Source organism: Cnephaeus nilssonii, assembly GCF_951640355.1.
Source record: "Cnephaeus nilssonii genome assembly, chromosome: 19".
Classification (NCBI taxonomy): Eukaryota; Metazoa; Chordata; class Mammalia; order Chiroptera; family Vespertilionidae; genus Cnephaeus; species Cnephaeus nilssonii.
This window is the reverse complement of record NC_137090.1, coordinates 32,696,818-32,712,514: the sequence shown is the minus strand read 5'-3', so window position 1 is coordinate 32,712,514 and position 15,697 is coordinate 32,696,818. Positions and strand designations below refer to the sequence as shown.

Genomic DNA, 15,697 nt, shown 5'->3' with positions numbered 1-15,697 from the left:
TAAGAGCAGAGATTTCCATCTGTTTTGTTCACAGTTACATCCACGGTGCCTCGCACAGTGCCTGACACACAGCAGAAGCTCAATAAATATTTGTGTATTGAATGAATAAGTGAATGAATGATCTCATTTAATCCTCACACACTCCTGCAGAGTTGGTTGATATTACTACCGGTTTTTTTTTTATTGTGGTAAAATATATATAACATAAAATGTACCATTTTAACCATTTTATGTGTGCAGTTTAGTGGCATTAAGTACACTCAATTAAACCATGATTGTGTTTGTGATGTGTTAAATTAGGTTGTGAAAGCATCATCAACATCCGTCTCCAGAACTTTTTAAAAAAATGTTCCCCCTTTATTGATTTTTAGAGAGAGAGGAAGGGAGAGAAATAGAGAGACAGAAACATCAATGATGAGAGAGAATCATCATGCCTCCCACATGCCCTCCACTGGGGACTGAGCCCACAACCCAGGCATGTGCCCCAACCAGGAATCGAACCAGTGACCTCCTGGTTCCTGGGTGGACACTCAACCGCTGAGCCACACTGGCCGGGCTCCAAAACATTTTTATCTTCCCAAACTGAAACTCTGTCCATTAGATATTCATTCCTCATCCTTCCCTCCCCACAGCCCCTGGAGACAACCATGCTACTTCCTGTTTCTCTGAATACAATATGGGTCCTTTTGTGTCTGGCTTACTTCACTTGGCATTTTATCTTCAAGGCTCACCCAGGTGGCAGTATTCTGCCCATTTTGCAGATATGACGATGGTTATTATTACCACTTTACAGAGGCTGAGGTTCAGGGAACGATCTGAGAGCGGCGAAAAGCAGACTTGTCCCAGGGCTGATGGGATTGGCTGCCTTTTATAATTCCCCGGAGAAATCAGTGCTAAGCCATGTGCCTAGGCCTATATGGCAGTGGAAGAGTAATTTCCTTTGTGTTGTATTTCCTTTGGGAATAGTTATGCTCTTATTCCCATTTCCCACTCTTTCCCGCTCAGTAACTCCTCCTAATATTTTCACTACCGCCACCACCCTCCCACCAGTCCCAGTTTTCTCCTCCCCAGAGCACTTTAACTCCTTTCTCTTGGGTCCAACTGGCCTGGTCTGGAGAACCTCCTGCTTGGGTTCCATCTGAGTGCATTAAGCCTTGCTTGGGTCCCTGTTCCCACCCCTCACCCCTCCTCCCACCCTGGGGTAATCATAAGCCTGTTCCCTTTCAAAGCAATTAGTGCAAGGAGGCCAGCCGACTCGGTGCTAATGCCGTTTCATTAAGTGGGAGCAATCCTAATGATAATAAAATGGCACATTTAACATTCAAACATTGAACAGGGTTTCTAAGCGAGTGTGTCTCTCTTTCTTTCTGGTATAACAGTTCCATCTTCGTAAGGACCTGACAATACACCTTAATGGGAGACTAGGGGACTGAGCATCTTTCCAGAACCAGAGAGAGGATGAGAACCAGACAAAGAATCCAGAGAAAAGGGGTGCAGTGCATCAAGGGGATAAGGACCCCCCAGGATTCCTGGGGTAATGGATTCTGTGGTGCTGAGTCTATATGAAAGGAGGTCATGCGGAAAATAAAGCTCACCACAGACTTTAAGGCAATGCCATTACTTATTTGTTGATTCAACGTGTTGTTTTTTCAACAAACATTTATGGTGCGCCCACAATGAGCCAGGTTTGAGCAGAGCTTGTGATGGAGGGTGGCTCTAGTTTTAAGGAAAGGAACTTCAAGGGCAGGAGTCACCTACAAATCGTCTTGTTTACCCTCCCCTGGGCAGCCTTAGTCAAACCCAACTCCAATTCATCAAATGTCCCAGCAAAGAGAATTTTAACAACCACTTTGGTCTCCTGCCCTGGTCCTTATGCCCCTCGTTGTACCGACAGACATCCTCTCAAAGGTCCTTGCTACTCCATGATGATAGAATATTTGATTGACCTTCTAGAAGCAAGAAAGTAATGGGATTGAGGAGCTGGCCAGGGAAGAAGGTACATTCAACCGCCTGGTGTTTAGGGGGGGGACTCTAAAAGCAGAAGAGGATGACATCCCACAGCCACTCCCTTCCCCCGAGAAGCCTTCCCAGCAGAGGGCTTTATTCACAGCCCCTGTGCTCAAAAGAAAGGCTGCTGGACTTTTGGGTGTCGGGGTCAAAGGTGAGCTTTGCCCAGGCCAGGGAAGCGGCTGATCCGAAAAGGTGACACGTCATAGGATGGTGTCAACTTCATGCTTAATTCATACAGGATCTTGCCCACAACAGGGGACAGCTTGAATCCATGCCCTAGAGGAAGAAGAGCAGGTTGTCAGCGTCCTCAGAGACCGGGGCTGGGCTCTCTGGAGGTCCCCTACACCGTCCCGAGATAGAGCCTCCCACTATGAGCACCCGCTCCTCTGATTTCCCTGCCCAGCCCCTGATACACTCAGTGTCTAGGCGTTGGCCCCTAATGGCCAGCTAACACCATTTTGCCTGGCCGCGAGCACTGGCCCTCGGCTTTAAGGCACCCCATCTCCCCCTCCTCAGACTCACCCGAGAATCCAGCACCAATGATAATGTTGTCATACTTCGGGTGTCGATCAAGAATGAAGTGTTTATCAGGGGTGTTCTAGAAAGAAACAACCACACCCGTGTCCTTTGAGGACAGAAGGAGGAAGGACTGCAGGCTCAGGAGAGAGAGGGTTAGGCTGGATTTCTTTCCAGAAAGAATGGGAATGCGGCACAGGAATGCTCCCTGCATGCCAGCGCCCCCTTTGGGTATGTCAGCCTTTCTCATTAGTCCATCTGCCTCTCTCCTCCACAGAGCTATGAACCCAGTAGGTGCTCAGTTAATGCGCGTAAACTAACTTAGCCAAGATGCCTCAGGCTCTGGTGACATCTGTCTCTTCTCTTTGTCCCTAAGGCCTGCTCAACTAGAACATCTTGCCAAAAAATCTTTTAGAGCCCTTCTGGGAAACATGGTGAAGGACTGCCAGGCGTAAGTCTAGTTTCCTAATGAAAAGGCATATGAATAACCTCTAATGGGCCCTCTCTGGTGGAGGTGAACCGAACCACAGAAATTAACTCATTTGTTTCAAGTCACATACTACGTCAGGAGTCGAGTCGAGTCGGGCCCGAGCAGCGCCAGTCCAATCTGTCTCCTTCCCCTGTTCTCGGGGGATGCCCACCCCCTTACCGTGTACATGCAACGCTCCACAATGGCAGGCTCGGGCTCTAGGTCAGGTAAGTGATCTCTGACAAAGCGGCTCAGGATTTGCACGTCCTGGATGTCTGAGAATGCTGCGGGGCAGTCCCGCTCCTCGGGATCTGCATTGTTGCCGTGGTGATAGCAGACCTGGCTCCCAATCAGAGCAGGGTGAGTGAGCTGCGAGGGCCGCACGCCCACCCAGCCCAGGGGACAGGCTTGTGCACACAGTGCCCCCATCCATCATCCCGGCCTTCCCCAGCTCCTGACAAATGCTGCTTGTTGCCACGCAAGGTTGCCTAGTTGTTCATTCCCCGCCAACCCTCTGTTTGCAAAGGAAGGTCTCCCGTTGTTGGGCCTCGGGACAGCTGGGTGTCTTGCAAGGCAAGTCGTGAACAGTGAGGCAGACTCCTGCTGCTGCCCACCGGCATCTGAGGGAGTCTGCTGGGCACGTAAGAGCGGTTGCCCCGCTTCTGTGTGCACCCCTCCTAGCCTTCTCTCTGCCTTTCACTCACCTTCATCAGCCCTGGGTACTCGTCAGAGGGCAGCCCATAGATGTGGTGGGGAGCCAGTCTGAGGTCCAGGCCCAGGAAGCAGGGAAAGGCCTGGGACACACCGTAGCTCCCGGGAACCTTCTCTCGCCAGTAACACACATTGATCCGCAGGGTCTTGAAGCAGGGAGAGGAAGTGGGAGATGAAAAGGGAAAGCCTTGGCACGCTAAAGACAACAAAACAGTTTCTTCTGGGGTCTTACAGCCCTGCAACATAGCCCGGATGCCCCACTCCGCTCATCTGTCCCTTTTACATCCAGTTGTCATGTCATTTGCGTGTTACATTCTATCATGACGCACAAAAACCTCCGAATCTCTGTCTCTTCTCCCATTCTTAGTCTTCTCCTATAACTGCACCCAGCCTTCCTTCTTTCTCTGCAGGAATTAACAATACCTTATATTTATTGAGTGCTTACAAGTGGCCAGACCATCTCCCAAGGGCTTTATGTATATCTTTTAATTTAATTCTCCAGCAGCCCTACCCCCCATTTTACAGGTTATACAACTGAGGCTCAGTGAGGGAAAGGAATTTGCCCAAAGTTGTCCACCAGGAAGTGGCCATCTGGCTCCAAGGCTTCTGCTCTTAAGCACCAGCTCTCAGGCTTCCGGCGCCCCTTACCTGGAGAGGCAGCTCAAGTCCCAGGGGACGGAGGAGCCTGTTGGTCCAAGGACCTGCTGTGATGACCAAGCTGTTGGCTTGGTAACTCTTACAGGTGGTTTTCACTATGACCGGTAGCCCTGGTTTTATCTCCATCACCTTCTCTCCATCACACACTTTGCCTCCTAGCTGTCGAATTGCATCCTGAAAGGACAGGATCAGAGAAGGGCAAATGGTGATATATGCAGTTCACCCTGGTGGACCAAGAGTCCTTTGCTTAGGGCAGAAAAGAGGGCAGATTCTAGACCTCCTCTCCCACATTGGCAAGACCTAGCAGGGTGTCTAAAACTGCCCTGCCCAAAGGTCAAGACTAGAGCCAGCATGGCAAAGGCTTTCTTTCATCCAGTGGGGGGAGGGGGTTGGGGCATGACTGATTGGGACCCAGGATGCTTAGATCAGGAGCTGCATTGCCCCTAATACCGCACAGGATCACCTGAAGGGCCCGGAGGGCCTTGGCTGCATAGAGAACTCCTCCAGACTCTTCCAAGAGTCCCATTTCTCCCTTGGCCAACCGGATGTTGGGGAAATGTTGCTTCAGTTCTTCAGATGAAAGACACTGGTGTTTCACCCCCAGCCTAGACAAAGTAGCCTGGGTTGTCTTTAATTCTTGGTTTTCCTTTACTCCCAGCAGTAGTAGTCCAGTCTGCCTGTAAAATAATAATAATAATAATAAATAAATAAAAAATAAAAGACACCTGGGTGAAGGTATGCATCAGGGCCCTGGGCCATTCTCTCTCATTCTTCAGCAAGGGACCCAGGGTCAGGCATCAAGGAGAGTCCCAGCCTCCCATTAAAAAACAACAACATATAAGTGGCCCTGACCGGTTTGGCTCAGTGGCTAGAGCGTCGGCCTGCAGACTGAAGGGTCCCAGGTTCAATTCCAGTCAAGGGCATGTACCTTGGTTGCGGGCACATCCCCAGTAGGGGGTGTGCAGGAGGCAGCTGATCGATGTTTCTCTCTCATCGATGTTTCTAACTCTCTCTCCCTCTCCCTTCCTCTCTGTAAAAAAATCAATAAAATATATTTTTAAAAAACACACAAGTGAAGTTATCTCAACCACAGTGTTATTGAGCTGGTTTCCAAGCCATTCCCAGGTCTGCCCTTGTCTCTCACTACTATAGGTTTGCTGTTTCTCCCTCATCCCTCTCAGGATCCATTCTGTCTTTGAGGGCAAAGACCCTAAGTCCTCTTTTGTTTCCACACCTAGAAAGCGGTAGGTGTTCCATGAGTTTGATGTGACCTCTTCCCTTCCTCCCACCCCCTGACCCTACTCACTATTTTCATCTTGACGCTTCATCCTCTGCCCCCACCCCTGCTGTTTCTTTCCCCTGTCCCCTTTCTTGTCATGTAATGTTTTGTCCCTTCCTTTGTCTGTCTGTCTCTCTGTTCCTTCTTAGAGGCTGCCCATTTGGTGGAAAGGGTCCTAAATTGGGAGGTCTGGCTCTGGGGCCAGTCCCAGCATCCCCTGTGACCTAGCTCTGGTTTATCCAGGCCCCAGATTCCTCCTCTGCGACAATGTCTATTGGACTATTGGTGGTTCCACATCAATGTGCACCATCTCCAACCCAGGGGCATGTGGAAATGTCATGGGCCTTTTTTTTTTTTTTTTAATCACAATGCCTGGAGGTTGCCATTCACATTTAGTGGGCAAGGACCAGGGATGCTAAACCTGCAATGCTCAGGAAGCTCCCACCCAAATGCCAATAGCACCTTCGTGCAGAGATGCCAGAAGAAGGTCTCTGAAGGTTCCAGCAATTAATTTAATGATTCTACAATTTTGTTTCTCTTTATACTTCCCTCTGTGCTTCCTACTCACTGAGGGAGTAAAAACTGTTTCTCTGTACTGCTTTCCGTCTCTCGGTCACAAGAAACCAGAGACCCCTTTTTTGTGGAAACTGATCTAAACAATGGAAGGGTCACTTTGGCCCCTGGAACCATTCCCGTCATCTCTCTCAGTTTCAGCAGCCGCGGTGACCGGCATCAGCCTGGTACATCCTCCGGGTACCACATATAAAGCTCGTAATAGCCTATAATGGAGTCTCATGGATATTACATGCTTCCAAATCCCACATTATCTGGTTGGGGGGATTAAAGAGAAGATTGGGAGGGGTTAGGGACGCAGCGGGCCCCGGGGCTGGTGTCAGTACACAGAGCCACGCAGCGTGCCCAATTCATTTGCCATGGCCCCTGCCTACCCAGCATTCACCACTGGTGAGAAAGCAATAAGTAACTCTGCCTCTTCAAAGCTCAGCAGAGGAAGGATGCTAGAGAAATCCCCACTAGCAGCAGACAGTTTTTTTCCTGTGGCCCCCTAAAAGAACCTCAGATGGGCGCTCAGCTAATGGAAACTTGCCTAGTAAACATCATGGTCAACAGGGTAATTAAGAAGTCACCCAAGTGTATGTTCTTGAGCCCTTTTTACCCGATGGGGTTGCAGCTGGGTGGAATTCTGGGAAAGACTTGGCTTAACCCCTCACTAGAGCAGTCAGATCGCTGGCCTGGAAGTAGAACAGCATACCCTAACCCTGCCTGCAATGCATCAGCCTTGGTCTCTCACATGCTCTCAGATTTAGTTCCTTTTCCTTTCTCCCTCCACCCTTCCTTTCTCCCTTCCTCCTTTTCTTTCTTCCTCCCCTCCTTCTCCCCTTCCTTCCTTGAAATAAGAACCCCTCTCACAGGAATGTACAGTACAGGGGAAATGAACGAATGCCAAGACAACGGGCCAATCTGCTGAATTATGAAATGCTGAGTGACGTTCTCATTCCCAAGCCGTCCTGCGGTGGATGAAGCGGGAGCTCCCCATCCCGAGGAGTAATCAGCGAGCCGGTTCTGCCGGCGAATGTAATTGTGCCGATCGTAATCATTTTGCTCCCGCTCTCTGCCCCTGTGGCATTTATTTCTTAGCCCAGATATTGATCTAACAGTGGGAAATTTTCCATCTGAATCTGTGATGCTGGACCCTCCCTTGGTCCGAAGATGCGTTTGGGAAATTCTCATTTTCCGTGGATCACGGCTGAGCTATTTGGCCTGAGGGAAACCGTGCCCTGCTGGAGAAACGCCTCGGATTGGAGGGAGATTTTTGACCATTATGAGCAAATCGGAAATAAATGTAAAACACTGCCTGGAAACGCAAAGGCCTGTCATTACGGGAGATAGGTGAGAGGCTCCTGTGGGAAATGCTTAGAGAATGGGAAATCAGTCAATCAAAACCGGGATGGGGGAATGGGCCTTCCCCCCAGTATGAAGATAGATGACTTCCACGGGCAGATTGAAAATCATTTAAGTGCTTATTTTTTTTAATGGCTTTTCTAGATCCCAATAAACAGACTGCTCATTCTGCATCAATTTCTCGCCCCGGTGCCCTGGGCCTCCCTCTCCTCTTTTTTGCTCTGACCTTAGGCTACAAAATTTGGGGAGGCATCACAGGAAATGCCCAGAAAATGACTGGTCGGGGCTGGCCTAGCAAGAAGGCACCCCGAGTGAGGCTGGGTGGTCAGGAAACCCTGGAAAGAGTGCAGCTCCCCACTCCTCGGGTGTCCTCAGCTGAGTGCAAAGCATTGGGTATGAATCGTGCCTTCCTCCCAACCCCCGCTGGATCCGGCACGAGGAGGAAGGAATCGAAGATTCCTCCCAAGGCTCATGTTGACTCGATGGCCCCAATGAAGCCATGGAGTTGGTGATTAAGGATTTCTACCAGTTACTATAGCAGGACCGGAGGCAAGATGAGTGGGGAGGAATTGGGGGGCGGGGGGGGGGGGCAGACATCTCTCCCCACATGTGCCAACTCCTAGCCCAGTCTCCAGCTCCCCCGTCTCTGGGTTAAAAGTACCAGGCAAGCCAGCTCTCAGAGTCACCTTGGGGAAGGGATTCGAGGAAGGACTCGGTGATGGCTGCTGTCTTTGTTGGTGCTGGAGCAGCTCTTGGCGTTTCATCTTCTGCTCAGTGGGCCGAGGTGGAATCGGTTAACAAAGACCGCTCCAGGGAGGGGATGTGGCTGACAAGCCAGACACTTCGCAGACACAGGAAGCCGCAGCTGCGGAGGGGGCCACCAGGTTCTGCCAGCAGCTGTACTGCCTACGGCTGTGATCTTGTCTGATATTGTCAGCTAAGCAGGGGCAGCCGGGGTCAGGAGCTAGATGGTAGGCCTCAAAGGGAAAAGGCGGGGCGCGAAAGAGAGGGGCCACAGAGCTGGGATTTGCTGTTGCTATCAACGTGCTGGCTGTACACATCACAAAGGCTCAGACCTTGTGATCTGACACATGTGTCAGAGTCTGTTTCCAGAATATATGCAAATATCCGGAGCTCACCCATGTTTAGTATGCCACTGTCACAGGAAGCGACAGAACAGACTAAAAAGAATTGAGCAACCGCCTCACCCAACAACTCCTGAAGGTGTGATTTCTTTTTTTAAATCATCATCAAATAGCATTAAGTAAATACATCCATATCTATCAGTTAGATTATGATATTGTGCTAGTTCTTCCGGAAGAATCTGTTACTATATGATCCACCACGAAGATGATGGATTATTTAGAAAATCCGAATTAAGAACAAAAGCTAAAGGAATAGGAATGGGAAATATCTGTTCTGTGTTCCCTACTAAGTTAAAAACAAACAAACAAATAAATTAGTGTGCCTGAGTAAATTAGGTTAGCCATAAAAAGGACTTGTTAATAATAATACTAATAGCCCTAACCGGTTTGGCTGAGTGGATAGAGCGTCGGCCTGTGGACTCAAGGGTTCCAGGTTTGATTCTGGTCAAGAGCATGGACCTTGGTTGTGGGCACATCCCCAGTAGGGGGTGTGCAGGAGGCAGCTGATTAATGTTTCTCTCTCATCGATGTTTCTAACTCTCTCTCCCTCTCCCTTCCTCTCTGTAAAAAAAATCAATAAAGTATATTTTTAAAATAATAATAATACAGAACACCTAACACTCTATATGACTTTTAAAGTTTTCAAAACACATTCACTTTACTCTTCCTTTTTCATAATTGAGGCTGGGAGACATCAGAATGGTCTTTTAAGGAGGGCTATGTATGTCGCTGTCTTTAAATGTACATCAGCAGTCTTCTGATCTGGGATGATTTAGCAATAAACTTGTTCGGAGACAGGGGGTAAACAAAGGAACCAATATGTGGTATCTTCTAAACCAGGGGGCCAGCACACTACGACCCAGGGGCCAAGTCGGGCCTGACACTTGTTCTCGTCACAAGCCAAGATGGTGTTTGTATTTTTTTAATGGTTGATAAAAAGCAAAAAGAAGAATATTTCATGACATGACAATTATATGAAATTTTTGTGTCCATAAATAAAGTTTTTTTGGGACACAACCATGCTCATTTGTTTACATATTCTCTGTGGCTGCTTTCACGCTGCAGTGGTAGAGTTGAGTAATGGGCAAAATTCGATAGTTGCAACAGAGACCATATGGCCTGCAAGACCTAAAATACTATTTGGCCATATACAGAAAAAGTTTTCCAAACCCTGCTCTAGACTATAGGAATTCTGTGATTTGCACTAATGGGTGAAGGCCCTGACTACTCAGTAGCAACCCCCTAATGAGATTTAGTGAGAATTAAATGAGTTAATAATATATCAGGTAGTTTTAGAACAACCTTACTTTCTTACTATAAGCACTAAACAGGTGATGACGATGATGATGATAATGATGCTTTGTTTAAGCCCTTTTCATACTTATCCTCACAACAGCCCCTGCAAGAGACATTATTACTCCTACTTTACAGATGAGAAAACTGAGTCTCAAAGACATTAAACAATTTGCTCCAAACCACACAGCTAAATGTGTCAGAGCTGATATCTAAAGCCAGGCCTGCCTGGTTCCAGAGTCCTGTCCTCCTGCCAAAGAAGAAGATTAGGAAAATATGAGCATCTCCTACCCAAGGGTGCCTTTCCCTCGCTCCCTTCCCAGCAGCCTTTCTCCTTGATGTTCTTGGTTGCTGCATCCCACCTGTCTCCTCCTGCCCTACTTCCTCCCTGGCTCAGTTGAGATAGGATGTGGCTGACCCAAAACAGGTGGGAGGAACTGCCATTTATTGAAAAGTGCTAGGCACTGTGCCAAGTATTTCACAAGTCTCGTTTAATCCTCAGAAAACCCTGTGAGAAAATATGAAACACAGAGAGGTACAGAAACTTTCCCAAGGTCACATAGCCGGTAAGAGGCAGAACACAAAGGCAAATTCAAGCCTTCTGACTCCAGACACTCTTATTTTAAATATATATATATATATATATTTTAGCCCTGACCGGTTTGGCTCAGTGGATAGAGCGTCGGCCTGCAGACTCAAGGGTCCCAGGTTCGATTCCAGTCAAGGGCATGTACCTTGGTTGCGGGCACATACCCAGTGGGGAGTATGCAGGAGGCAGCTGATCAATGTTTCTCTCTCATCGATGTTTCTAATTCTCTCTCCCGCTCCCTTCCTCTCTGTAAAAAATCAATAAAATATATTTTTTTAAAAAGAAAAGTTTAATTATATATATATATATATATATATATATATATATATATATATATTGATTTCAGAGAGGAAGGGAGAGGTAGAAAGAGACAGAAACATCAATGATGAGAGAGAATCATTGATTGGCTGCATCCTACTGGGAATTGAGCCTGCAACCTGGGCATGTGCCCTTGATTGGAATCGAACCCAGGACCCTTCAGTCCGCAGGCTGACACTCTACCACTGAGCCAAACCAGCTAGGGCCAGGCACTCTTCTAATGTCTCTTTTAGTCGCCTCCTTGTCTGCCAGGAAGAAGTTTGCCCTCCAAGGCCTCAGCATTTCTTTAAGCACAAGAGACTCAGCAGTATTCACAGATGGCTGACAGAGAGGGGTCCCTATGCCAGGTCGCCACTCAGCAGGACATGCTCCTTTATTTGGGTGCTGGGTGCATTAGCAGCCTCTGGAATAAATCTGTAATTAGCTGCCCTAGCTGTATTTGCATAATGGATTTCACTTTGTTCTTAAGTTAATGGTGTTTTTGCAACAGAACAGTAACCTCTTGGTTCCTGTCCATTAAAATAACTGCCACCCTGTAGGGTAGAGCTAGAGTTTTGTAGGAAGTTCAGTTAAGAGCCATAGAGATCAACAATAAAAAAAAAGAAAAAGAAAAAAAAAGAGCCACAGAGAAGATGGGAGCGGAGGTGGTTGGGTGGCTAACGTTCTCTTTGTATCACAGGCTTTCTTCCCCATGAGCGTGTGAAAGGTCAGTTAGGAGGGGGCCTTGAGGGTTGTCATGGGGGCAACAAGGAAAGAGCTGCAGGCTCACTCCCTGGCAAGCAATGGGGTCTGAGGAGCATCCCTGCCTTGTTCTATGGGAGGAGGTGTTCAGAGAGAGAGTAAAATGGATTTATAGGGGTCACTCTGGGAGTTGGGAGCTGCACCCAGCATGAAAAGTTATGATACTAGTAGGAATATAAAGAATCAAGACAGCAGCCTCCTCTTCTATAACCATTCCTGCCCTAAAAGAATCTCGGATGGCTTCATGGAGATCTAGATACAACCTCGGCTAGCCTTGGACACATGGTCTGAACCCAGCCCTGGAACTCAGACCCTGGCGGCAGCCATCTGGACCGGCGGGTGATCATGACGGTGAGCAGAATGCTTCCATGTGACCGGCACTCCCCTAGGCCCTGTGTCCCTCCACGGCATTTCAAGTGTTCACGGCACTGCGCCCTCACATCCTAGAAGCACCTCCAGGTGCCAGGCCCCATGATTCAAGGAATTCTCCAACCTGTATAACTGGGTTCCAGCTTCGTGCTCCAGCTGGGCCCATATCTGGTAGCACTCATCCATCATGTGGGTGTAAAAGTCTTCAGGGTATGCCCTTCGGATTATCCGGCTCTGCCCGTGGGAGCTTCCTCGGGAGTGTGGTAGAAAGAACTGGAAGTGGAGAACAAGAAAGACAACTGAAGCTGTTACCCCTTGCACTGCCCACCCCCCACACCCCCTTTAAGAGCCAGCTCATCAAGTCAAGCAGGAGCTGTCAATCAGGAGCACTTATCCTTCAAGTATTTCCATACATTCTCCCTTTATGATCACGTTCCTGACCTGCCTATCAGAACAGAAGTTCTTCAGCTTCCTTTTTGCTAACACCATTCACATCCCGAAGCCCCTTTGTTAGTGTGTCTTCAGTCATCCTGCTGCTACCCCATCCTACTTAGAGGCACAGAGAAGCAGAATTAGAAAGACCTTTGAGACCATTCTAGTCTAGCCCCTCATTTCATGGACTAGGAAACTGATGCTGACTATTTCCCTGTGGCTTCGGATCACTCAGGACAAGGAAACCACTTGGGATTTAGCAAAAAATGGAGAGTTGCCTGCAAGGTTGAACGAAGAATCCCTCGGGCTTTGAAAAAAAAAAGACAGAGAAATTTTTAAAAAAGGTTTTCAGCCCTAGCCAGTTTTGCTCAGTGGATAGAGCATTGGCCTGCAGACTGAAGGGTCCTGGGTTTGATTCCAGTCAAGGGCACATGCCTAGGTTGCAGGCCCAGTCCCCAGTAGGGGGTGTGCAGGAGGCAACTGATCAATGATTCTCTCATTATTAATGTTTCTATCTCTCTCTCTCCCTTCCTCTCTGAAATCTATTATATATATACTAGAGGCCCGATGCACAAAATTTGTGTGTGTGGGGGGGGTGTCCCTCAGCCCAGCCTGCACCCTCTCCAATCTGGGACCCCTCAAGGGATGTCCAACTGCCCATTTAGCAATCAGACATCCTTCTCACAATCCAGGACTGCTGGCTCTCAACCACTCGCCTGCCTGCCTGCCTGATTGCCCCTAACTGCTTCTGCCTGCCAGCCTGATCACCCCCTAACCACTCCCCTGCCAACCTGATAAATGCCTAACTGCTCCCCTGCTGGCACAATTGCCCCTAATTGCTCTCCCCTGCAGGCCTGGTTGCCCCTAACTGCCCTCCCCTGCAGACCTGGGTCCTCCCCAACTGCCATCCCCTGCAGGCCTGGGTCACCCCTAACTGCCCTCCCCTGCCAGCCATCTTGTGGCGGCCATCTTTGACCACATGGGGGTGGCCATCTTGGGTGTTGGAGTGATGATCAATTTGCATATTAACTCTTTATTATATAGGATTATTATATAGGATATATATATATTTTTTTTTAAAGGTTTCCAACCAATCCAGCTTATTACCAAGAAAAATCAACCAAACCAAAACCAGCCTGGATAGCTTTAGGCAGAAGGGGAGGGGAGGAATCTGTGGCAGGTGAGCTGGGTGGACATGTCCTGGGAAGGACCCTGTAGATAGGCAGGCCCACCCACATGTGCATGGTCACGGTAGACAGCACTGCCTGGGGTCACCTTTTCTATGAGGAAAAATAAGACCAAAGTCTTATTTCCTGTGCATCAGACAGGAAGCTGCTATTATCTGGAGGTGGCAGAAAAAACAGAAGCCGCCGCTGGGTGCCAGGGTGAGAGGCCAGGAATGTGCAGGGAAGAATCCTACCTCTGAGGCTGACAAATTAGCCTTGCTTCTAGACAAAATTAGCCTTACTTAAGGTTACTCAAAGCAGAACGGATTCGTTTTCTGGGCCAGATCAACCATTTTGGCACAGAAGAGAATGGACAGCAAGAGGGAAGAGAACAGGGCCTGGGACACTTCTTGATCAAGGGCAGGATCTGGGCGGGTGGGGTGCAGGGGCGGGTGGTAAAAGGAGAAAATCCACCTAGAAACCCGACACGGGTCTTAAGGGCGGGTGGACTTTCTTTGCGTTGTGATGATACACACACCAGGCAGCTAAGCTACAAATTGCACGGAATTTGTGATGACCAGGCCCTCTGGCCTGGCCCCATAGCCTGCGAGCTCCGGAAACCTCTCTCTAGGGGAGAGGCAGGGACAGTCCCTAAGGTCAGGAGCACAGAGGGACACAGTACCTGCTCCAGCAGGAGAACTCTCTTCCCGTGTTTGGCCAGGTGGTATGCAGTGAAGCAGCCCTGGATGCCTGCCCCGATCACAATGGCATCACAGAGGTCATTCTGAGCAGCCATGATGCCCACTGAGCCCTGCAGCCACAGAGCCCACACACAAAGGAGAAGGCAAGCAAAGCGGGGCTCTGGGCTGAAGGAGGAGGAGGAGTAGGGCAAAGTCCAGCCTGGCCAGCATTCCCACAATGCCCTGGGGCGGTGTCCTTCTCCCCTCCCCTAAAGCCTGGCACAGGGCTCAGCCTGGCCTCCCCTGCAGAGCAGAGCTGGGTAGTCTGATTTGTGAGGGTTAGCCCAGCTCAGCTGCCAGCCTCACCCTTTCATCTCTCTAGCTTTCTATTCTTGGCTCAATTATTGTCATGCAAATGGGCTCCTTCCTATGCCACCTTCCCTTCTCATTATGATCTTTGTCTCTGGGACCTCGGCCTTGGAATTTCAATGCCTCCTAGACCAAGCTGGGCACCAGGAATGCTGCCTCCCCCTGCTGGCTTTCCTCTCTGGAGCCTGATTTCCTTTGAAGATTCTAGAGGGCCGAACTAAGAACTTGGCACTATGCCCAGGATAAGGTCCACCTCCCTGGGAGTGGTGAGGTCAGGGGGTAGGTGCTGAGGCCAATTGAAAGGGCAGTGTTGTGATTATAAAATTACTCTCAGCATGTTTTACTTTCATTTTTTTTAAAAAAAAAAAGGAGAAGAAGAAAAGATCCTGAACCAATGGAAAGGACAGAGGGAGGGGAGGAGCCTTCTCCTGAGGCACAGACAGGGGCCCAGGCACCAGCCCAGGGCACGGAGGGGCCCATGGAGCGCTCCCCCTGGGCGAGGCAGGGTGCTAAATAAGTACTTCCACGTGCATTTGGGACGGAGCCAGGATGGGTAGGGCCTAATTCTTATATGATTTGGCGGTCCTCTTTAAGAAGAGGAAAAGAAAAATGATGAATACAAAATTAGGTGCTAGGTCTTGGAAGAAACCATGCAATTAAGGAGCCCCATGGTTGACGTTTCATTAGCTTCACGGTAAAACTGCCTCTGCATGTATTGTCCCGTTTAATCCTTACAGCCCTAGGCGTAAGTATTTTTATCTCCACTTTTGGCAGGTTAAAGATGACCCCAAATTCCCTGTCACTCCTCCTGTCACAGGCTCTGTGATTGCTTGACCAATAGAATATGGCAGAAGTGACACTGGGGCTCTTTCTGGCCCAGGCCTTCAGAGACAGAGCTTCCTCTTGCTGCTGGAGTCCTGAGCGTCCATGTTGGAAGGGCAGCCACCTTGTGGGAGAGACCACGTGGGGAGGCCCCGAGACTACATGGAGAGCCAGACGTGAGAGTGAAACCATCTTGGACACCAGCCCAGCC

At 49.1% G+C, this 15,697-nt stretch overlaps 1 protein-coding gene across 1 annotated transcript; it reads right to left on the bottom strand.

Moving 5' to 3' along the window:
- Positions 1-2,155: 2,155 nt before the first annotated feature.
- On the bottom strand, positions 2,156-14,411 carry PIPOX (pipecolic acid and sarcosine oxidase; the record flags this gene model as incomplete). The annotated part of the gene is made up of 8 exons (XM_079799128.1): positions 2,156-2,286; positions 2,533-2,608; positions 3,176-3,334; positions 3,700-3,852; positions 4,355-4,537; positions 4,827-5,040; positions 12,142-12,290; positions 14,298-14,411. The coding sequence occupies 8 exons, from the start codon at positions 14,409-14,411 to the stop codon at positions 2,156-2,158; spliced, it is 1,179 nt and encodes a 392-aa protein (XP_079655254.1).
- Positions 14,412-15,697: the final 1,286 nt, after the last annotated feature.